The sequence below is a fragment of the Anopheles stephensi genome, chromosome 3 (assembly GCF_013141755.1).
Source record: "Anopheles stephensi strain Indian chromosome 3, UCI_ANSTEP_V1.0, whole genome shotgun sequence".
Lineage (NCBI taxonomy): Eukaryota > Metazoa > Arthropoda > Insecta > Diptera > Culicidae > Anopheles > Anopheles stephensi.
This window is the reverse complement of record NC_050203.1, coordinates 27,177,778-27,199,862: the sequence shown is the minus strand read 5'-3', so window position 1 is coordinate 27,199,862 and position 22,085 is coordinate 27,177,778. Positions and strand designations below refer to the sequence as shown.

General features: G+C 44.5%; 2 protein-coding genes across 8 annotated transcripts; one reads left to right on the top strand and one right to left on the bottom strand.

The window, feature by feature from the left end:
* The first annotated feature begins 5,201 nt into the window (after window positions 1-5,201).
* Window positions 5,202-13,776, top strand: LOC118511513 (transcription factor mef2A). 7 transcript variants are annotated; one of them, XM_036054689.1, is made up of 5 exons: window positions 5,202-5,297; window positions 6,755-8,328; window positions 10,925-11,023; window positions 11,173-11,243; window positions 11,917-13,776. In XM_036054689.1, the coding sequence occupies exons 2-5, from the start codon at window positions 7,915-7,917 to the stop codon at window positions 13,247-13,249; spliced, it is 1,917 nt and encodes a 638-aa protein (XP_035910582.1). In that variant the 5' UTR covers window positions 5,202-5,297; window positions 6,755-7,914; the 3' UTR covers window positions 13,250-13,776. The 7 variants fall into 7 exon arrangements, with proteins under 7 accessions (XP_035910582.1, XP_035910584.1, XP_035910583.1 ...); XM_036054691.1 differs by lacking the exon at window positions 5,202-5,297 and adding an exon at window positions 5,304-5,474; XM_036054690.1 differs by lacking the exon at window positions 5,202-5,297 and adding an exon at window positions 5,304-5,520.
* Window positions 13,777-17,395: 3,619 nt separating this feature from the next.
* LOC118511515 lies at window positions 17,396-17,951 on the bottom strand. The gene has a single exon (XM_036054698.1). The coding sequence runs from the start codon at window positions 17,893-17,895 to the stop codon at window positions 17,614-17,616; it is 282 nt and encodes a 93-aa protein (XP_035910591.1). The 5' UTR covers window positions 17,896-17,951; the 3' UTR covers window positions 17,396-17,613.
* Window positions 17,952-22,085: the final 4,134 nt, after the last annotated feature.

Genomic DNA, 22,085 nt, shown 5'->3' with positions numbered 1-22,085 from the left:
GTGTAACTACAAAAACTCGATCGATTTCAGCTGTAGTTCAAGTTGTGTTCCAGCTACCAAAACCTAACTACCACATCACCCCAACATGAAGATCGCTATCTTATTCGTCGCCTTCCTGGCTGTGTTCAGCATCGTTCACGCCGCCGAGCAAGGCAAGCCAGCCTCCAACGATGATTCTGGGCTGACTCAGGAGGAAGCAAACATGGAGGTGACGGTGAACGGTCGTCGATTCAGGCTCATCAAACTGTTGCGCCCAGCGTTCAAGATCATCAGGGGACTCATACGACCACGACCCCAAACTGAGGCACCCACCACCACCACAACACCAGCCACACAGTAGTAATAAATTTAATGATCTAACCTGAAAACCCTTCTTGTTCTGGACGTTTCACTTTGCTAGATGACAGCTATCTACTCTACTATTACCTGCACATTACACTAACGCATACGAATGATATCTGCAGTAAATAATGGCCTATAAGCTGCAGTTAAACCCATACTTATAAGCATCAGAAAGTACAGCTCAAGATCGTTTCATTTCCTTGAAATAGTCACTCGAAATGCTGGCAATGGGCACGAAATGCCCATTCCAGAGTGAATGATGGCCCTTCAAGTTGTTTGTTTACCGGATTATGTCAATAGAACATTGCTATCTGCCAGTATGAAATGAACGGAGATGACTGCGAAATAATTGATACTACAGGTTCGTCAGTTTTGTTATTAACATTATGAGACTATGTTTTTAAAAGCTTTTTCTAATTTTCGAATCATCAACAAGCTTTGATCATACAGTTGAACAAACATCCTAGGACATCGGAAGAAGATCAGCAGAATTAAATTCCGAAACAGATGCCTTGCATGAAAATAAACAGCGCATAAAAACATTCTTTAACGGTTGATGCACGAAAGCTGCTTAAAAGCCGGTTAACAGTAGGACGAGCTATCACGCTGCTTATCCACTGCAAAAGACGTACTAGATCAGCGATCTTTAGCGTGCTGAAATTGGCTGCTTAAGATAATTTGGCTGTCAGGGGAAAGCTCAATTCTGTTACATCAACAAGCAATCGGGGTTTGTCTTCCTGTTCGCGATTGTTGCGGTGATCAGTTGTTACGCTCAAGAATGTCTCGGACAAATTGTCTAGGACAGTGGAAGCGTCGCCGATCGAGGAGTCTTTTTTGATCATCCTTTAGCCAGGACGGCTGATGAGCTGTTCAATGAGTCGGGGAATTGCCGTCATATTTACGTCATAAACAAAATCTTGGCCTCAAATTATGCTTAAAATAACACAACAATTATTTTGGAATTTTATAATCATTTATTTTTACACTTTCTATAAGCTTCATTCATTTGAAAAACCAATCCTAAGCGTCCTGTCACCGTCACTTCAGCCTTTGCCGATCCATTCCCTGAATCGGTCTGCTCTGCAGTGTGTGTGAAACCGATCACTGCCAGAAAAGAAAATAACACCAAAATCGCACTGTTCATGTCGGTGATCTAGTTTCGAATGTTGCTAGAACTGAACCGGGGAATTGAAAGTATCCCAACCGTTATAGAAGCGCTTATCGATAGGAAGCTAAGTGCTGGCGTTTCAGCGAGTTTGTTCAGCTGGACGAGAACATTTGGTAACAGAGTCGTGTTTTAAGATCGTGACACAAATCCGATCTTCCGCCTGCTCGTGCTAACTCCTGCCTTAGCACATAAAACTGGCCAAATTGTGATTAGCAGAGTTCCTGCTGTTACGGGATGGAACTCGCCGATAGCTTCTGAGTTCGGTGCTGGCCTGGTCGAGATTTGGCTATCACTGCTGGGGGGTGCTTGAGGAACACTGTTCGCAGGCAAATGTTTGTGCTGTCCAGTTCACTGTTTGGTTATTGTTTCAGCTCAGACACGATGGACGGAGGGACGATGTCAAATTCCGATCCGCCCACACCTGAACCCCAAATCCAGCCATCACATCATTAGAAACAGCAATAGAACCGGATCCAGATAACGAACATCTCCATCATCTACACCAACACCCTGGATACACTCCCCGCAACCATCTCACACTCACAACCGGGCATGCCTGGGATAAGGCAAATAATAGGGAGGAAATGCCTTGTTATTTTTTTTGAATTTGTAATCGTCAACACATGCGGTGTTGACAATACGGCGTTCACTCGTAATACTTAAAATATAAATAAATAAATACAAAATCTGATACTACATGGGTCATTCAGCTTTATTTTCCCATAATAGTTTACCTATCGTGGAGTAGTTGACGTTGGATATTGTGTTGTAGTTGTACCTCTGTTTTGCATAACCCATCTCTCGTACCACCTATTCGAGAGCCTTCTGAGCTTCAGACGGCGTCCTTCCATCGCCACATCCAACTTGGCAGATCCATCGCTAGAATCGGACTGCTCAGCAGCAGCATGCGTGAAACCGATCACTGCCAGGAAGCAAACTAGAACCAATAAGACACAGGCCTTCATGGTGCCGTTGTAGCGTTGTTGCTTGTTTGTTGCTAGAACTGAATCAGGAACTGATCAAACGGCAGCCTTTATAGGAGGAACGTATCAGGAAAAACCTCCATCGACATGTTTGCTCAGTTGGACGAGACTTAAAAAAAATAAAATTTGACAACAGAGCATATAACATGCACACACCTATTGTAAACTGTTCAAAGAGATAAGATGTGTCCATCCAACAATCCAGGATCCGGAGATGACTGTATACCAGAAATAGGGATAAGGTCATCAGATTGGGAAAACACTCAAAAATCATAGAACATATAGGGTCAGAAGTTTTTATTCTTGTTATTACTGCTGTGGTCCTTGGGTTGTGGGTTCCTCAGGTTGGGGACGTGGTCGTATGAGTCGCCTGATGATCTTGAACGCTGGGCGTATCAGTTTGATGAGCCTGAATCGACGACCGTTCACCGTCACCTCCATGTTTGCTTCCTCCTGGGTCAGCCCGGAATCATCGTTGGAGGCTGGCTTGCCTTGCTCGGCGGCGTGAACGATGCTGAACAGAGCCAGGAAGGCGACGAATAAGATAGCGATCTTCATGTTGGGGAGATGTGGTAGTTAGGCTAGGTAGCTGAAACTCAACTTGTACTAAGGCAGATGTCGACAGAGTTTTTATAGTAACATTTCCCAGCAAGAATCCCAGATGTTGGGAAACCTTGAAAACAGAAGACGGATCACAAATAATCTGGATCCGGGAGCGTGATTTACGTCACCAGTGAAAATCATCGTCGAGTGTCAATAATACTGCTTTATCAACAAAAACAGGCCATCAGAGCTGTCGCAACTGTGGCTCTGGAAAACCTTCGGCTCGTCCTTCAAAATAATCAAATATTGGCTCTACGCTTCTGAGAATCTTGCAAGAAAAAGTGACTGGTTCCTTACTTGCTGTAAGATTAAAGAGCCAGATACTTTGAACAGCTCCCTGGACATCTGTGGCATGTGATCTATAGGAGTTGAGGACATCCAGAAGGTTAACTCAGAATTTACTTTCACCGCCAATCAAATCTATCTAGACGAAACTGCTTGGATGCTCCTGACCCTCTTATTATAGAATTGTTAGAGGAGCGCTGGATTTTTATAAATTAGGGAAAAACGAATATAAAAGAAAAATATATTGTTGAGTAAAGTAAATCAATGTTGGTGCATCTAGTTGAGTAACCATCTATTCGTGCGCATCAGATAGTAGAAGGATCATTTATTTTGATTTGCCCATAATAGGTGAAGATCGTGGAGTAGTTGACGTTGGATATTGTGTTGTAGTTGTACCTCTGTTTTGCATAACCCATCTCTCGTACTACCTATTCGAGAGCCTTCTGAGCTTCAGTCGGCGTCCTTCCATCGCCACATCCACCTTTGCAGATCCATCGCTAGAATCGGACTGCTCAGTAGCAGCATGCGTGAAACCGTTCACTTCCAGGAAACAAACTTCTTGGTCATAGACCTTCTTGGTGCCGTTGTAGCGTTGATGTTTGTTAGTTGCTAGAACTGAATCAGGAACTCAGGAACTATCAGAAAAAAAACCTCCATCCACAAGTTTGCTCAGTTGGACGAGACTTAAAAAAAACTATTGTAAACTGTTTAAAGGGATAAGATATGTCCATCCAACAATCCAGGATCCGGAGATGATAGTATACCAGAAATAGGGATAAGGTCATCAGATTGGGAAAACACTCAAAAATCATAGAACATATAGGGTCAGAAATTTTTATTCTTGTTATTACTGCTGTGGTCCTTGGGTTGTGGGTTCCTCAGGTTGGGGACGTGGTCGTATGAGTCGCCTGATGATCTTGAACGCTGGGCGTATCAGTTTGATGAGCCTGAATCGACGACCGTTCACCGTCACCTCCATGTTTGCTTCCTCCTGGGTCAGTCCGGAATCATCGTTGGAGGCTGGCTTGCCTTGCTCGGCGGCGTGAACGATGCTGAACAGAGCCAGGAAAGCGACGAATAAGATAGCGATCTTCATGTTGGGGAGATGTGGTAGTTAGGCTAGGTAGCTGAAACTCAACTTGTACTAAAGCAGATATCGACAGAGTTTTTATAGTAACTCTTTTTAGGGACAATTCTTTGCTGGATGATTGTTTTTATTGGTTTAGTTGTGAGACAACCTTGAAAACAACAGACGGTTAACAAACACTTTGCATTCTGATGTACGTCAACTGATTAGATATCATAACATTTTGGCGCTTGTTTCGACGAGGTCTTCATTGAACAGATGTTGAGGAAGCGAACATTCTCCGCGCAAAATGTGTTGACGCCAACTTGAAGTGGATGAAATATTCCAAACAATTGAATCTTTTCTATTTATGAATTTTATCAAAGCTGTACTTTTTTGCTATCGTGAATTTAAAAGATATATAATTGTTTTTTTGGCAATCAAATGTACTTTATTTACTGAATGAGGCCTGGATCATTTCTGATTCTAGGCCTGATTCTGTTGCAACCCGAACGGAATATTCAAAATTTGGCAAACAACGGTTATTTTAAATCAAAATATGACCCGGCCTGTCTTTGTTTGCTGATGGGTCGGGACAGTAATTTTTTTTTATTTCTTTGATAACTTTATATTATTGTGTTCAGTGAATAAATAAATGTTATTTTAGTGCTTTTAAAAGTATTCGTAAATGTTTAAATAAAAACAAAATATTTCTCGTGTTTCTTCTTGCTCTTTTTCTCCAAACATGTCCATTCGAAACTGTCATCGGCCGGTGACCGCCCTGAGCGACCACAGTGCAGAGGAAAACAAAATCGAAAGAAAACACTCACAGTCGTGAAACAAATATTTGGTAAGAAAAGTGTGAATCGTAAATGAAATTCACTTCGCCTGCACGGTGTGCGGTCACGGTACAGCAAATATCGTTCCCGTTTCCCAACCGAAGCAAGTAATTTGTGTGGAAAAGCCGTGTTGCTTTGCGTGCGGTAATATACTGGAAACTCCCGAAGAAGAAAGCAAAGAAGGTTTGGTTGGTGGCGTTTTCTTCTTCCCTCATTCGTTGCTGTTGTTTCGTGGTATGTCCCGTCGCCGTTGTCGCTTCTTTCTCGTTGGTCAGCCTGTGTGTGTGTGTGTATGTGTGCAAATGATTTTCCCCCTTTCCTCCGACACAATTTTTACGCGTGTTGTTCAATCAACGTTTTAGTGATTGAAACTATTACCGTATCATTTGCTGTAGTTTTGCATAAATTTGTGTGATTGTGGTACGGTGCGGTGTAACATTCATCGATCGAACCGCTGAAACAAGAAGAAAAAGTAGTGCAAAAAGTGGCTCCCTGTCTTTGCGTTGCTTTGCGAGGTACGAAGAGTGACAGACCAGACATGGTCCAACACGAGATGTGTGATTAAAACACATCAACATAACACGCCCGCGGGCAGCATAAGCAGCAGTAGCAGCAGCCTACAGCATTAATCGTCGCATAACTTTCTCTCCGGTATGTACCGGACATTCTTCCGTCGCTGCTGTGAACTTGTGAACGAGTGTGTGCGTTTGTAGGAGGGTGTGCTGTAGAAAAGGGTGTGGGAATCATCAAACGGATGCAGATTGCGTCGTTGGGAAAGCACACAATTCATCGGGAGTAGTTCTGCTTCGCAGGAATACATCAGGAAAAAGCCCTACGCCACACGGAGGAAAAAAGGCTCTCGCTTCGTGCGCTAGTGTGTGCGAATGGGTGTAGTGGTAGTGGTGTGCCACAACACTACTCACACCAGCGCAAGAACAAGAAGCGAACCATCGGGCGACACCGTTCTTGCGTACGGCATCGCGGCTGTCTGGGTTGGATTTGTTGTGTTTCCGTTTCACTCACACTCCGCATCCCGCAGGAAGTGCGCGACCGAGAAACGTCTGTAGGTAGGCGAATGAACAAGGTTCCCCTCCGTGTGTGGGAGTGGGTTCAGGCGCGGGAGGGCGGTATGAATTTTCCTCCCGATTTTCCACGGAGTGGTGTTGGTTTGTTGTTTTTCCGGTCAAACGGGATGATAGAAAGAACGAGGAAAGGGGTGTATCAGGTGTATGCCTGTGTATGTGTATGTGCACGCCTGTCTAATGATCTCCCTGCACAGTAGGTGCGAGTAAACAAATGCTCCAAAAATAGTAGCAACATAATTTTTATGCTCAAGCAAACTCATCCGTTTGCTCAGCCCCATCAGCACACATCGACGATGACGGCGGCCACAAGTAGAGCGTGTGTAGCGTTGAGAAAGATGCACTTTTTAATTCGCCTTTTCTTCGTTTTCTTTTCCACCTGGCAGGCTGACTGGCTGGCTGGCTGGCTGGCTGGTTGTACCGAGACAGTCCCGCAACGGAAATCATCTGTCGATACGATCCGAGCACGACGCACCGGACGGGGTTGCTGCGGTTGGTCTTCCATCACTTTGCTGGGGCTGTAGTTTATAATGGCAAACGAGCATTACACCACCGCCTACTAGCAGCATCTTCTACCTCCAAGACCGACCCGTTCCTGAGTGTGTGTGTGTTTTCAATCGCAGTAGACGACGCGACCAAGACGACGAACCAATATAGGGGACTTGTGTCAATGAAGAATGAAGTTTTATTGCATTACCGTCGACGCCGTCGACACCGCCTGACTCCGATGGTCGCCTGCGTCGCCGTTGTGATTAGAAGCGAAGAACGCACGTGAGAACGACAACAGAAGAAAGTAAAGAAGAAAGAGCATCTCAGTGTCGGCTATTGTTGTGCAGTGGCTGCATCTCGCGCGACCGGAAATCGGATGTAAGAAGTAGCGTAAAGAAAACCGACCTTTCCAACCCCAACCCTGTCCTCCAAGGAGGGACTGGTACAGGCAAAACAGGACAGGATGCACGTGGGTGGGTGGTGTATTGTGGTGCCGTAGTGTGAAAGTGTGCGGTCGACGATGTGGTGATGTGCGCGGCGATCTGTGTCTCTCATCTGCCTTGTTGCTGCCCGTGGTCTGGACTTTCGCGTGGTACCGTCTTTCTTCGTGGCATCCGCGCCGGTGCATTCGCGTGAGGATTCTTTGTTGCAGCAGCACCTTTGTCCCTGTGCATCGGCTGCTAGCGAAGAAGGACCCATCCCTATCCTAAACCGGAAAAAGAGCACACGGTTCAAATGGTGTTTGGCGAAGAACTGTGACTGTGGTGTGCGGTGTGTTCGGATCCGTTTTACAACCCGGAGGGCAGTGGTAGCCAGCAGTAGGCGGCGAACGTGCAAAAGTTATCGATAAAGCGAAATCATTGCAGTGAGCTCTTGTTCTCGGTTCGTGCGTATTTCCACGCCTGAAAATAGTTTGCTACAAAACGAGAAAAAGGAAAAAGAAGGTAAAGGTGGGACCGGTACATCTGGGTACCGGCTACATGTATGGTGTGTGGCGTGTTTTAGTCGGCAACGATTTTGTTTGAGTGCCAGTGCTTATTCTTTGCGGTACAACACGATGAATGCAGCGCCCGATTTCGGTACCGCAATCCGGCAGAACAGTTCACCGAAGCATGACTTCCCACTGCAGAATGGACCGAACCATCCGGTCGAATACCAGAATTACATCGGTGCTGGTGGAGGGGGAGGTGGAGGTGGAATGGGAATGCAAAGTCAGCAGCAGCAGCAGCAGCAGCAGCAACAACAACAGCAGCAGGATTTGACCATCGACGGTATACCGAACAATTTCCCCCATCGACGGTCGAGAGCGTCGCGAACGTTCAAGAATCCACCCCAGCCCCACATGTGCATCAAGGAGCGGACCGTCGACGGGAAGGAGGTGTTCATCAACGTGCTCAGCTGGACGCGTATCGCCAATCCGGACAATCCGGACGCACCGATACCGCTGTACGGTGGCATGAAAGTGGGCAAGGTAAGACACTAAGACGTGTTTCGTCCACTTTTTGGGGCCGAAAAGAAGTTGTAATTTTTAAGGTGGAAAGCAGGTCAAGCACATTGGAGGGGGGGGGGGGGGGTGTATTGATTTATGAGCTCTCATCAATTGAGGGAAAAACCTGCACAAAACGCACGAAAACATTCGCAACGGGACAAAGAAAGAAGGGGAGAAATCTGCGGTCTAATGTGTCGATACCGGAAGAAAATCCACGTACGCACGCGCCATTGTTCGTTTTACCACTGATTTTAGTACAGTACAGTGGTGGGAATGAGTATAACTACAGACATTTTAAACTAATTCCAATTATTTTCTTTGCTGTCTGAAATTGGAATTGGAATGAAGTGTTAAAGCATAATCATAAAGTTGTTTGACTGATTTCACGGAAATTATGTAAAATATTTCTTATTAATATTTTTTTCTAGTAAAAAGGTAAACTGAGTAGTTACCAATCATACTTATTTTTATTTAATTTTCTTGAATAATTGTTTTGTTATAAAAATTAGAAAATATCGCTTTTCTATTCGTATAGAATGGCTTGTTTGCGGTATTGTTTAATTTTAATTTACAAATTGTTCATCATTCACTTTTGTTGGGAGACATTTCCTCTTCCGAACTGTGAAAGGTCACCTTATCCTTGGTGTGCTGTGGCGTAAAATGAACTTTGGGTGGAATAACAGTCAAAATAGGAAGTGCGATCAATATTATCTTACCTTAAAATGAGTGACTATATTGACAAACTATCTATCGGAAGTTGATACAGTCCAGTGCAGAAAGCAAAGTTAAAGTTCACATTTGAAATTACCTGTAAAATCAAATTGAAAAATTGGTTTACTTTCGTAGTTCAGCGATAAAGGATAAATGGCCCATAGCATATTGTGAATGGCTTTTACAACCAAAAATATTTTTCTTATAATAAAATCCACACAAATACAAAGATGTAAGTATGTTTAAATAGTACCTAAATATCAGCCGAGTTGCTGTAATAGAAAATAAAATTTTGCGCACGCTCAAACTTATTTCTACTAGTGTAAATGATTCAGGCACGAATTAAATGAGATCCCATTTTGTATATTAGCGCTATGCTAACATACTCATACTAACTCTTAAAGGGAAATGTTTGTTTTTGGTTTTCATTCTTTCTTTACTTTCAATCAAAACAATTTCTTTCAAACAAAAATTTCTTTGTCCTTTATAAAGTGATTGATGGTGATGGTCATTTTCATCTCATTTTTCCCCCCAACCATGAGTAAAAGGGAATTTCGCTTCTACCGGTTGGTTACATAAAGACAGCAAGGCACGCCTTTGCCTGCAATTCGTCGTAATTACGAAACACCGTTAGAAAATGGTTAAAAAGGCAAGTGGAAACGCACAATATTGGACGATATAAAACTTTCACAAACTCATCATTTAGCCATGGCTACGGATGATTTAAACGGGTCGGGTAAAATCGCATTATTCGATAGCGATGCGTTAAAGAGTCGAAGCTTTAATTACGGTAGCAATTTAAGGCTTGTTGTTTATTTCGCATTAAGTATTCTAATCAGGTGTATGATGTTTTAACTATACCGGTTTACTATCTGCAGAAAGACGGCAGCCAAATGAATATGTTTTCAGTTTCTCAATTATGAGCTAATTGTGAACGGCTATAAACGCTCCCGCTGCTAATTCCTTCGCCTTCGTTCGTTTATTACATAAACCATTTCTCTGCTTGCAGAGTAAAAGGAAAGGAAACCCTTTCAGCGTATAAATATTTTACAAACAAAGAAATTACCATATCCGTTCGCGGTGTGGTCCGCGCCGTCCGCAACTCCAAAAATGGGAACGCGCAGTAGAAAAATTGGAACTGATCTGCCTATTTTTTGGGGGAGTAAAAGCGTATCTTAGTAATTATGTGCGGGAAAGAAAAGTAACTCTAAAAAAGGCCCACAATGTGTGTGTGTGTGTGCTGTAACGCAGCCACATGCAAGCGCAACAATTGGTCGCTAAAGTGGAAAGAGAAAACAAGAAAATTGAATAAATGCCCCCCGAAACGCAACCGGCTAGGGAAGGAAGTTGTACTACTGCCGGGTACCGTGGGTGCGTGCAGTATGGACATGCAGGGAAATGAGGAAAATTGAAACTGAAAATGACACACAAGCACAATCAGTACGAGTGGTGGGGGGGGGGGGGGGGTGGGGGCTTGAGTGCGAGGTTTTATTAGCGGCCGAAGAAATCTCAAGCTCAAGAAAGACACACTCACGGAGGGAAAACGAGAGGGCGATCCCGGAGTTGATAAAAGTGAAATTTAATGCACTGTAAAGTTATGATGCTTATGCTCTTAGAAGTTGCACTGCTACAAAGAGATGCCGGTACGGTGATGGATGATGAATGCTCGTCGTATGTGTGTGTGTGTGTTGTTGTGGTTGCAAGTCCGACCGACCTGTAACCACGGCACGGTGTTTCTTTGTGGGCTATTGCTAGGGAAAGACACATCAACCGCAGCACAGCAGTAAATGTTCATGTACTATGGACGACCGTTTCTTCTTTATTCCAAAGTCTGATTGCCGGCCATCTTTTTGTTTCATATTCGCAGATACCACCCGGTAGCCCGAAAGCGCCACCCCTAGTCTATGCCGTGATGGCCAGCCCCGAGGTACTGAAGAAGGCTGGTCGTAAATGTCCCGACACACCGGTAAATATACATGCGGCAGCAGCATAAAGCACAAACAAAACAGAGGCCGTTCCGTGCTGGTCCTTATGCCGCGCGCGGTGCCTCTCGAACTCATTGTGTGGCAGAGTTCTTTACTTTACTCTGTTGTATTTTTTGCTATTTATTTTTAGGAACGTATGAATCTGGTCGATTTGATGTGCGAGTTTGTGGAGGCCATGAATCCTTCTTTGCATCTGTCGAGGTGAGTGGATCGATGGTGCAACGTTAAGATAGCAGTAACAATTTTTATTTCTTCCACTTTTGGGGCGGTATTGGTTTGGTTTGAGTTGTTTTTAATTGTTTGAAGTGAGAGGTTTTCAGTTAAGTAAAATGTAGAAGTGGGTGCATTTGAATCATAAGTACAAAATTTTACACTTGAATTATTTTTATTGTACTGATTGATGCGAGTGCGCCAAGCATAAAATACAGTTTAATAAGTATGCAATAACTTAGCAAAATTATATGTGCTCAAAAATAGATTTAGAGAAAGATAGATTTAGAAAAATAGATATTTGTAGATCATTCCCTTATTTATTGTTTTTTTTTCGCAAAGGTGATCATATAGTTATGTCGACAACTGTTGATAAGGGATGCAGAACAAGGGCCGTTTTTTAAATTATTATATTAATCCCTGCACAATAGTCAGACCGTGAATTAATACCATTCGTTATTTAGTTAGATAAAATAAATTTAAAAAATAATTTTAATTGAAAATTAAAAATAAATTAAAATTAAAATTAGTTTTTTTTTTAAATTATAGTAATAAAAAACTAGGTTTTAAAATAACAAAACGTTGCACAAATAATATGTTACCTTTTCAGTATTGCCTTACACTTCCATGTTTACTAATTCTACTGCTTTGTTCGGTTTTTTAGAAAACCTGAAATACTCAAGGATCGCGACCTGTCCGGTGAGCTGAAGGATGTGTGGAGTGCGGTACAGGCGTGTCGTGATAAGGGCCGTTCCGATAATGGTCCTCCCGAGAATCTAGTCGTGTACACCGAGTTTGGTCCGGACAGTGCGCCCAGCTACGAGCAAACGATACAGCAGCATCAGCAGCAACAGCAACATCAGCTTCAATATCAACAGCAGTACGATCAGCTTCCAAACTCCCATGAACAGCAGGGCCGTTTCCCATTATCAGTTGCGTCATCGCAGCAGCAACAGCAACAACAACAACAACATTACCCTTATCACCATCAACAACAAAGTGCAATTAACCACAACAACCACAACTCCTCCGTACTAACCAGTATTGAACAGCAGATCTCGACGATATCCGTTGCGGACGGTTCCGGTCCGCCGGAAGGTAGCAATACAACCAGCGCACCCTCGGCTGCAACGAACGGATCGAACGTCCTGCCCGATGAGCCGATGCTGTCGAAGGAAACCGAAAGTCTGAAACTGTCTTCTAGCAATGGTAGTAGCAACGGTACGGTGAACAAAACCAACGGAATCACACTGCCTAACACAGCAAGCGATGCTAGCGCGACCGCCGCGCCCCCCACACTGACCTCGTCCACTTCCTCTTCTCCAACTGTGCCACAAACGTCACCGACCAACGCCAGTACACCGTCAGCGGTGCCCGTGAAGGAACCGACCAAAAGCTCCTCGGGACACAACTTTTTCCCGATGTTTCGCTCGTCGAAAAGCAGCAGTAGCAGCAGTAGTAGTAGTTCTAGCGGTACTGCTAACAGCAACGGTGGTACTGCTACCGCCAACACCCAGCTAAGCTCTGGGATCGATAAAGCATCGGTGAACGGTGGCAGCGAATCAGGCGCCGCTTCCACCCCAACCAGTGACAATGGCCCGGAACCGGCGAAAGCATCGAAACCGAGTAGTAAAAAGAGTGGATTAAACTTTTTCCGACGCAACAAATCGACGTCGACGGAGGCGGGCAGTAAGAAGGAACCGTCTACCCCAACCAAACAACCTCCAGCCGGTGGTGGTGGAGTGCTTCCAGCCGGGCTCTCCTCCGCAACGTCAGCTCCTGCAACACCGGCCGCTACGGGTGCAGCGGCTACCGGACCGGAAGCGAAGCTGCAGTCGCTTATGGATAGCGATGCCATCAATCATCGCGGTGCCCACCACCCGTATCACCTGGACAATGGGGGGAATGGTGGTGGTGGCGGTGGGGATGGTGCTACTAGTGGAGGAAATGGTGGGGAGATACTCGAAACAGGTGCGGCCACTATCGCAGCAAAGTAAAGAGGAACCACAACGGGCTCATTTCACTGACGCTGACACACGGAAATCCTTCCTTAAGGATGTGCGTGTGTGTGGAGCGGCGGTTGCTCGATTGCCGTGGCATGTGATATTTTCGGCTGGGCAGGACCCTTCCTCCCTTACCTCTCCCGCGCGCGGTTTTTCCCACGCGCTTTTTTTTTGGGCGCCATCATCCCCGGGCGGCTAATGCATGGTGGGAAGTCGGGAAAAGTTGACGGTTGACGATTTTAGTATTATGCACAGTCGATTCGCTATTTCCGCGCCCTGTACAGGTGTTGCAGGATGATTTCGGTATTAGAGGATACAGCTTATTTCCGGTTTGCACGTGTACTGCATGTGCGTAAAGAGTGTATGTAAGGAACGGGTTTTGTGCGGTTGAGACGTGTAAATAGCAAGAGTTGCCGGAGTCCCAAAAAACTCTTCGGGAACAGGAGAAGTATAGGAATTATAGAGAGAAGAGAAAACATAAAACAGAATGCAGAAAACAGAGGATACGTTTTAACAATTTCTCCATTTTGTTTTTTTCAAAAGAAAATGGCAGAAGAACGGCTCGGTGCGAAACATTGCTCACACACACCATCCCTTCCATCTCAAGTAGATCGCACGTTTTTGTTGTGGATTTTTCTTCGCCCCGAAAACGCATTCCGGGCGACAAAATGGATAAATTCAATTAGTAAATGATTCACACTATAAGTAGCGCGCTAGAGACTAGTAGCATCAACTGCTCTTAACCGCTCCCATTCCTATTACTATTACTATTACGGTATTGAAATAAAGGTGCACAAGAGAGATGATGCATCAACCGTTCACACCGATCCTTCGCTACTGCCATCTGATGCTGTTTCCCGCCTACGGGCGCCTATTGGCGGGTCGCAGCTAGATACGACAGCACAATCTCGATTTTAAAGTGCACGGCTGGAATAGATCAATGAATAAGAAACGCCATTTTTGTACCGTAAAACAGAAGACAGTCGTACGCTCCGTATCTTACCGCTGCAGTGCTTTTGCCTGTAGGGGATGCGTAGGAAATTCGTTCACCCACGAGGTGTGCCGGTGTTCGAGATCCGGATTCGAAGTATTGGGCTCGCTAGTGTTCGGAAAACGGCAGGCTGTGGCAGGCAGCATTGTTGCTTGGCTGCTTTTCTTTGTAGTGTGGCGGTTTAGCACGATTTAGAATAGGCACACTTTTGTGTGCGTTTGATCCCATGTGAAGCGCGGGTGCAATGCAATCTATTGAGTGTAAAATGGATGGAAAACTGCCGAACGATGCCGCTGAGGATAGACAGTGTCAATTTTCCCACTGAGGATGAGAAACGGTCCATGTAGGCAGGAGTGTGAGTGTGTGTGCAAAGCATGTTAATTACATCGATCATTATCGATGATTGTTCTCGGGGTTTTTTTTCGTTGGCACGCACGCAGGAATATGTGGAAGCGCATAGAAAAGGAACAGAGGCAGGACACGCTCCACGGGTGCATCTTTTTCTACTCTCTCGTTGATCGTCCGTCAATAGGATGGTCGGCTCTCTATGCGGCTATGCTGATGCTCCCTTTTATATTCAGTACCGACGGTATATATACACACACAAACCCAGACACACACACACACTCATTCATATATATACTATAAAGTAATACATTTTGTGCAACAAAACAAGGACTTACTATTTAAGCTACTTAAAGCCGAGGGGATAATAGACTCCGCACACACCTGCGACCAAACAACACATGGTTAGGATATGATAGCGCAAAGCCACATTGTGAATGCTGCCATTTTGTTTAGTCAACACACACGCCACACCACCGTGTAGCACCCCAGGGTACAGCAGGGAAGGAAAATGCGAAAATGCTGTCCTATCTTTGTAATCCAAGCAACGCTACTTAGTTTGTCCCATATTCCCAATGATGTGTTTAAGATTATTCCAGAAACTCCGGTACGTACATCCTCCGACATTGAGTGACTAATTCGTTTGTGAAAAGACTTTTGGGTCTTCAAACTACGATGAGATGTTTTGTAGATGCTTGAGCTTCAGCTTAGCCTAACGGTTCCCTTAGCGTCAGGACTGATGGCGGTCAATCCTATTGTTGGATACTTCATCTTGAAGTAGCACGTGGTCCTTCAAAATCCCAATTTTCACAACGGAGTTCATTTTAAAATCCGCATCATGGCAAACAGACAATGTCTTCAATTTTATCAAATCGAGAAGTCAAGCGAAGTTTGATTTGTGGATATAGAAGCTTGATGTAAATCTTCTTTGGCTACTCTCTGCATAGAGAGAAGGATGGTTCAGAGATGACGGGCCTTAAGAATTGACTACTACAATGTACCAATCCTTGCACGGATCGATTTTATCAAATTTTATTGACCTCTTAGGGCAAGCCTGCAATTTCCGGTCGTTCTAGACTTATTGATACCGCAAAGTTGGGTCGTCAGTCCTCACTATGGGGGAACGCCCCAGATGGGATTTGAACCCCAGACCTGCCGTGTCAAGAGCGACGCCTTCTTACAGTCCTTGAATCGCCATTTCTTTGACTTCGTTGCTTAGGGAATCTCTCTAAGATTTTTCGTTACGATTAACTGTGGCCAAATGACATCCATTGTCGCATTCTCCCCAGCCGTGAACCCCCTGTGCAGATGGTGGTTGCGTTTTCCATTCAATTTATTTTCCATTCCTCTAGCTGGCCGCTAGAAACCGCGAAAAGAACCGGGAGGAGAAAGGCCGCTAACAGTATCTCTCTCTCTCTCTTTAGCTGCGAATAAAACTATGTAGAAAGGTAGAAAATCGCGTTCTCGGGGTACGTTAAGCAGGGTTGCAGTCAAGGTAGAGTCGTACGTAGTGTGTAGCCTACGAAACAACAGCTATGGTGCTGCTCCGCAAGGAACGATTAGAGCAATTAGAGTGTGTGTACCATACGCATGCGAGGCAAATGAAGTAGTATTTCGTATGTTTCTTCAAACTGTACTGATTTTAAAGCAAAACGCGGGAAACGAAGGTATTTTAGCAAGCGCACGGAACTTTCGAGAGTGATTAATGTGTTGGCTTAATTTGTGTTCGTGTGTATATGTGTGTGTGTGCGAGATTTATTTTAAAGATTACGTTTAGACTTTAAGCGATGAGTTGTAAGCGATAGGTTAGCTAAAAAAAAGGCATCTGTTCGTTCCTTTGTGTGCTGTACTGAATGTTGCGCGGACTACGGACACAAACACAAAAAAACAAATCGAAAGATCTCAATTTTGGCCGTTTGAGGTAACGGAAAAAAGACGATCGAATTTAGTTTTGTCGCTCTCTTACTATGGTCCTTAAAAGTCACTAGAAAGGAAAATCAAGTCTGAAAAATGATACAAACTAATGACAGGAGAATTACAGCAAAAAAAGGATAACTGCCAGTGAGATGGTCAGCCGGGAACAAGTTTAACCGCGTCTTGCCTAAGTTACTAAGACACTATTTCCTTTATGTACTCTCTCTCTCTCTCTCTCTCTGTCACCTACTCGTTAGTCCAAGTTCTCATTCCTCGTACGTTTACTTCTAGGCGCTAGACTTCTACACGGGCGTTGAACGGGTCCGTCGCAAGTGGTGCATCTTTCGTACAATTTAATCGTCAGTATAGGAACCGAATGAAGGGGTCGTTTAGCCGCCATTTTTTTGGCTCGAGATCATAGTGCAACACGTATCGGAAGCGTTAGTAGGAAGCCGTGATAGTAAGCATCGAGACGCAAGTATTTATTATTTCATTTAACAAAAATTCAATTTCGTACGGCAGCAAAATGCGACTGTGTGAAAGTGCGCGATAGGGTGTGTGTGTGTGCGAGAGTGTCCCGTGAAATTTTCTGTTCGTCTCATGAAGCAGCAGTTTTAAACACAATTGTTTAGAGAGAGATATATATGTTTTAGCGCATATCAATCGCACCATTAGCACACGCTGTACACTCGAACGATGTGTTCTCGGATTTTTCTTTACACAGCAAAAAAGGAATCGAACAAAGACAGGAAATAATTTGCGCTCTCTAACTGGGTCGTTTTTTCTTTCACACACGCTCTCCTTTAATGTTTTCGTAAAGGCAAAAAGGAGTTATGATTTGTGCTAAAAGATAAAGAAAAACAAGAAAAAGATACAAACACGCATTTGCAGTTGAACATTCGATATAAATGTGTATCATCAATCGCGCGCACGCAACTATGTTTTGTGTCTAGTTTCGTATGTACATCAACATCTGTCCCTGGGCGGGGCGTTTAAATTATAAAGAAATCAAACAACAAACTCCACTGTCAACTGTATTAATTCGCTGATGCGGGGTTGTATATTTGTGATCCACTCGTGACTCGTGGTATCCGAAAGCTGGTGCGTTTTACAAAACGAAAGGAAGCACTTTCAACCTATCCTTAAAACCATCGGCCACTTGCTTCATCACACTCGTAATCACTTGCTGCATGAAGTCGACCTGGCTCATGTCCGGCTTATCCCTGGGACTGTCGTCTGTTTTCACGTTCGGCGTTTCCACCGACTCCTTCTGACTGTCATCGTCAGCTTTGGGTGCTGCAGTCGTTTGCTCTTTCTCTGGTTCTGCAACTGGAGCAGCAGCGATAGTGGCCAGCAGGCTGAATAGTAACAGTACTGCGAAACACTTCATTATGGTTAGAGTAATGCTAGTCACGCCCTAACTGAATGCTGTTGATGGCTGATCTCCTGAAGGGGGATCATTTTATAGGTGATGGTGGTGGCATTATGATAACACAGCGTAAGGCATCTGTTCATATAGACACCATCAAACATCGTTGCGAGATCAAGCTTTGTTTGATCGCGCTGCTCTGATCTTGCGATCTATAAAAAGCAAGGGCAGAGCGGGGCAAGAGCAACAGCTCAGTCCGAGCTTAGTGTCAAGTATAAATCTCGAAACGTGTATCGAAGCACACGGTTGAGCTATTAGTTTATTGTTACTTCCAACGCTTTTTGTCCTCATCTTGTAAGGGGCATTTTTACCAAGCCTCTAAATTGAAGCATTCTGCTACCAAACCTTAGATTTTATAATCAGTCGAAGGAGCGTCAACCTTCCAGGGAGGAGGTCTCGTCATCGAAGCCTCGTCTTACAAGAGATCTCGTTGGACAAGAGGCTTCGACGTCAAAGGAAGCTCATCTATCAAGAGACCTCGAGGTATGAAGTGTCTCGTGGCTCAAGAGTCCTTGTCATCCAAAAAATGTAGTGATCCAAGTGACTTTGTAAATCAATTGGCCTCCCGATCCATCTACTCCAAGCACCTTTCGAATCAAATGTCTTGTTGGGCACGAACCCTCCGAGGACCCAAGATTCGAGAGGCTCCAAATTCCCTTAGACTAGAACTCTTGGACTAGGCCCCTTGGTGTAGGCTCCTTAGACTAGGTCACTTGGACGAGATGCCTTGTAGTAGGCCCCTAGGGGCAGACACCTTGGACTAGACCCGATGGACTAGACCCTTGGAGCAGGATGCGTGGGCTAGGACTCCTTGGAGTAGGCCCCCATGGACTAGGCCCCTTAGAGCAGGACCTTTGGACTAGGCCCTTTGGATTAGACCCTTGGAGCAGGCCTCTTGGAATAGGCTCATTGGAGCAAGCACCTTGGACTTTTTTAAAAAGAGCTACTTGACACAACACCAGATACTAATACGCGACTGAACTTCGGGTTTCAATGATTCAAACATGTCGAATACCGGATGATACTGCCTCGGTATATGCCACGTTATATAGTACATACCATGGAGAACCCTGTGGAAGCCGAGCTTTTGCATAATTATAACCTAATGATCTCTCCATACATTCAGATGTGAAGCAGCAATTTATTCAAACTCAAGTCTTACATATATGCGTCCGTGTAACATCTTCAAAAGCCTTTTATCAACAAATCAAGAAACTCCGACCGCGTTTACACACGCAGAAAATCAAACGTTCGCCGTGAAAACTCCCCACCTATGCGCGTCCCCGTATTCCAGAACTGTCCAATGAAGCCGGAGGCACCGGAAGCCAGTCGCCCTATGTCCGCCATCGGAGAGTAAGTGCTACGTTCACCGGTTCCTTCCGGTGGGGTAGTCTCAGGACCCTTCGATTGCGGTGCAGCGCTGACCATCCGTGCAGTGCAGGATAGCATCAGGAGAAACGCGCTCATCATCAGCAAACACATTATCGTTGATAGCTGCACTTTACCCATCGCGGCGCGTACTTTATTTCCCCGGTAATGAATACACGACTCGCACGGCAGGCTGTAACTGAGATGGATGGTGCAACGTTGGGTGCGTTCGTAAAGCAACTACTGCCGTGCGCTTCGGACACGTCCATCGACACTGTTCGTACACAGACAGGTAGGTGTGTAGGTAGGGTACATTCTCGCAGCCGCAATGACTCGGTATGCTTGCCGGTTGCATTCCGTTTGAATAGATAATAAATTGACTGCAAACAGTTTTTCCTGGCGCGGTTTGTGCTGTCCCGTTTGCTACTGGGCAGAAGAAAACCGAAACAGCTGCAACTACTCTCGATGCACGATGCATTGCATGGTTACCGGTGATTGCACTACCCGCAAACGGTTGACCGAGTATCGAGTGCACTTCACTTCAGGGGCACACCCTCTTGCGATGCTGGCTGCCGGTTACTGCTATTGGTATGCAAATTTTCCACCTTTGTTTCGTTCCTTTTTTTTGTGCAAATAACTTTCGCTTCCAAGGACCTCGGTGCTGCCAGAGTACCAAGGTAGGTGCGTGTTACATCCATATGTTTGCGACGGCGACGTTCGGTAGAAATTAATCGCTTTTACAACGGTGAGGTAGCTTCAGTGGTGGTGTCATCGTCATACAGTTCTGGCCCGTGGCGTTGTAATGGATCGGTAGCGTTGTGTGGATGTGTTGCTGTAAAGGGAAGAAAATAGAACCGCAACGAAGGTCGCGGTAGAATTTATTAGCAATTGTGGCAATAGTTTCGTGCCCACCATGCTTCATGAACTAGGCGAATGGGGTGGTGGACATTTGTGGAATTGTTGAGTGTCGCTTACTGGGAATGTTACTTTCTGTGCCGAAGAAAGGGAATGGGACTTTAGGGTGCTTGAGGAATTTAAGGCATTTTGAACGATGTTGGTAGTTTTATCAGCTGTAGTATTTTTTGAAAATGTAAAAAATCCAGTTCAGTTAGTTAGAAGGGGCTGATACCTCCTTCGATGACCGTGGCTAATATGAGTTCAAAGCTATTTTTAATCTACTCAATTTCTAATCACTATCGCACCAACGGCGATCAACGGTTCAGAATCAGAATATTGTAGTCTTTTGTGTGATATTTTTTGACGCAGACGACTTCTTCCAGTTTAATTGAGAATCCTGTTCTCGAGCCAGTCGTTCGCAATTAAAAGGTAGATCGGAATTCAAACAATTGTATTTCAATACTAAATTTTAATCTCTGCTTCATACAGAGTCGAAATCTTCTGATGTATTTCCAAACCCATTGCCAGCCTTTTATTTGAAGGGTGTCTTAGTGGTCATCATTGAGTTTTGTAGGTCATATTGTTTCTCTGGAAGCTGTAATGCGAAGTAAGGTCTTTGAAATTCAAATTTTACCATTTCTTCATCTTTGGCTTCGTGGTGCGACCCTTGCATCTGGTTGAAACCGAAGGAGGCATTGGATTGAGGATCACTGCGACAAAGACAAAGTACATCTTTGCCGGGAGCTCTGACTGTGATAGAGCCCGCCTCGGAAGCAGAATATCAGCTGACGGCAATGATTTCGAGGCGGTAGAGGAAAGTTTCTCTGCTTCCTTGATACTATCGTAGCTTGGTGCCGTAGCTATGCATGCCTTCTATGGGCTTCACAAAAATCCAGCGATCCAGAAGACTCCATCGCACATTGATACATCGGGAAGTCCACTAAGGTCAGGAACCTAGGACTTTGCTGTCAGAGAATATATTTCATGGGGACCAGAGGAAAGAGAATACGATGTTTGCGTTGCGTGATGGGGATGTCGAACTCATGTCCTGCCAGGAACATGCTTGCCAGCGACAAATTCGGCACGTGGAGTAGAAGATAATGCTGAGGTAGTTAGCTGTATCACATTGAGCTGCAGCTATCAGTGGTTGGAAGCAGCCTTGGACCGTGTTGCCTGGAAAAGAATTCTAGATCAGGCCATGTGTTATAGATGTGCGCTACTCTGAGCAGGCCACGAATAAGAAAAGAAGACATCTCGTATAAACCTACGTGTATGCTTTCGCAAGCCTTCCCAAGTAGTATGAGCTAAAAGTCTTATTTTCTCATACATTTATACAATTCTCAAATTAATCATTTTTTTCTTTCTACAAAAATCTGAAATAAAATAAATAAATAAATTTTAAATCGTATTAGTAGCCACTTGAAACATTACGATCGATTTATAGTCTGGCGACATCTATCGGGAAACAATGGTATCAAGGGAGACACCTACCGGTAATCATGACAGTAAATCATTAATTTAAAAGAAATACTACTAACCTTTTCAAATCCTCAGGTGTGAATGAAATCTTACATTCTGGTTTGTCTGAGCAAAGAATATTTGAAAGTCGCTATGCTCTTATCAGTGATTTACCTCCAGAAAGTTTTGTTCCATTTCTATTGAGATAAGCTCTCCCCCACCATGGCCCACCTTTGTAAGCAACTTAAGACATTGGATTTTCTGATCTAAAAGTAAAGATAGACCATGAAATCGATTTTCCCAACTCTTTGTTTCCTGGGCAAACGTGTTTCCCTCTATTTCGCGTGGAATCGCATTTTCCACCCTTTCTGCACACGCAAACAGCCAGCGACACACTAACCGCTATTATTTCGTTTTCAGTTTAATTT

Excerpts from the sequence above, each read along its gene's own strand:
- LOC118511513 (XM_036054689.1), top strand. The coding sequence starts at position 7,915 with ATGAATGCAGCGCCCGATTTCGGTACCGCAATCCGGCAGAACAGTTCA. Across the intron at positions 8,329-10,924 it reads GTGGCATGAAAGTGGGCAAG|ATACCACCCGGTAGCCCGAA; the intron begins GTAAGACACTAA and ends TCATATTCGCAG. Across the intron at positions 11,024-11,172 it reads GTAAATGTCCCGACACACCG|GAACGTATGAATCTGGTCGA; the intron begins GTAAATATACAT and ends ATTTATTTTTAG.
- LOC118511515 (XM_036054698.1), bottom strand. The coding sequence starts at position 17,895 with ATGAAGTGTTTCGCAGTACTGTTACTATTCAGCCTGCTGGCCACTATC.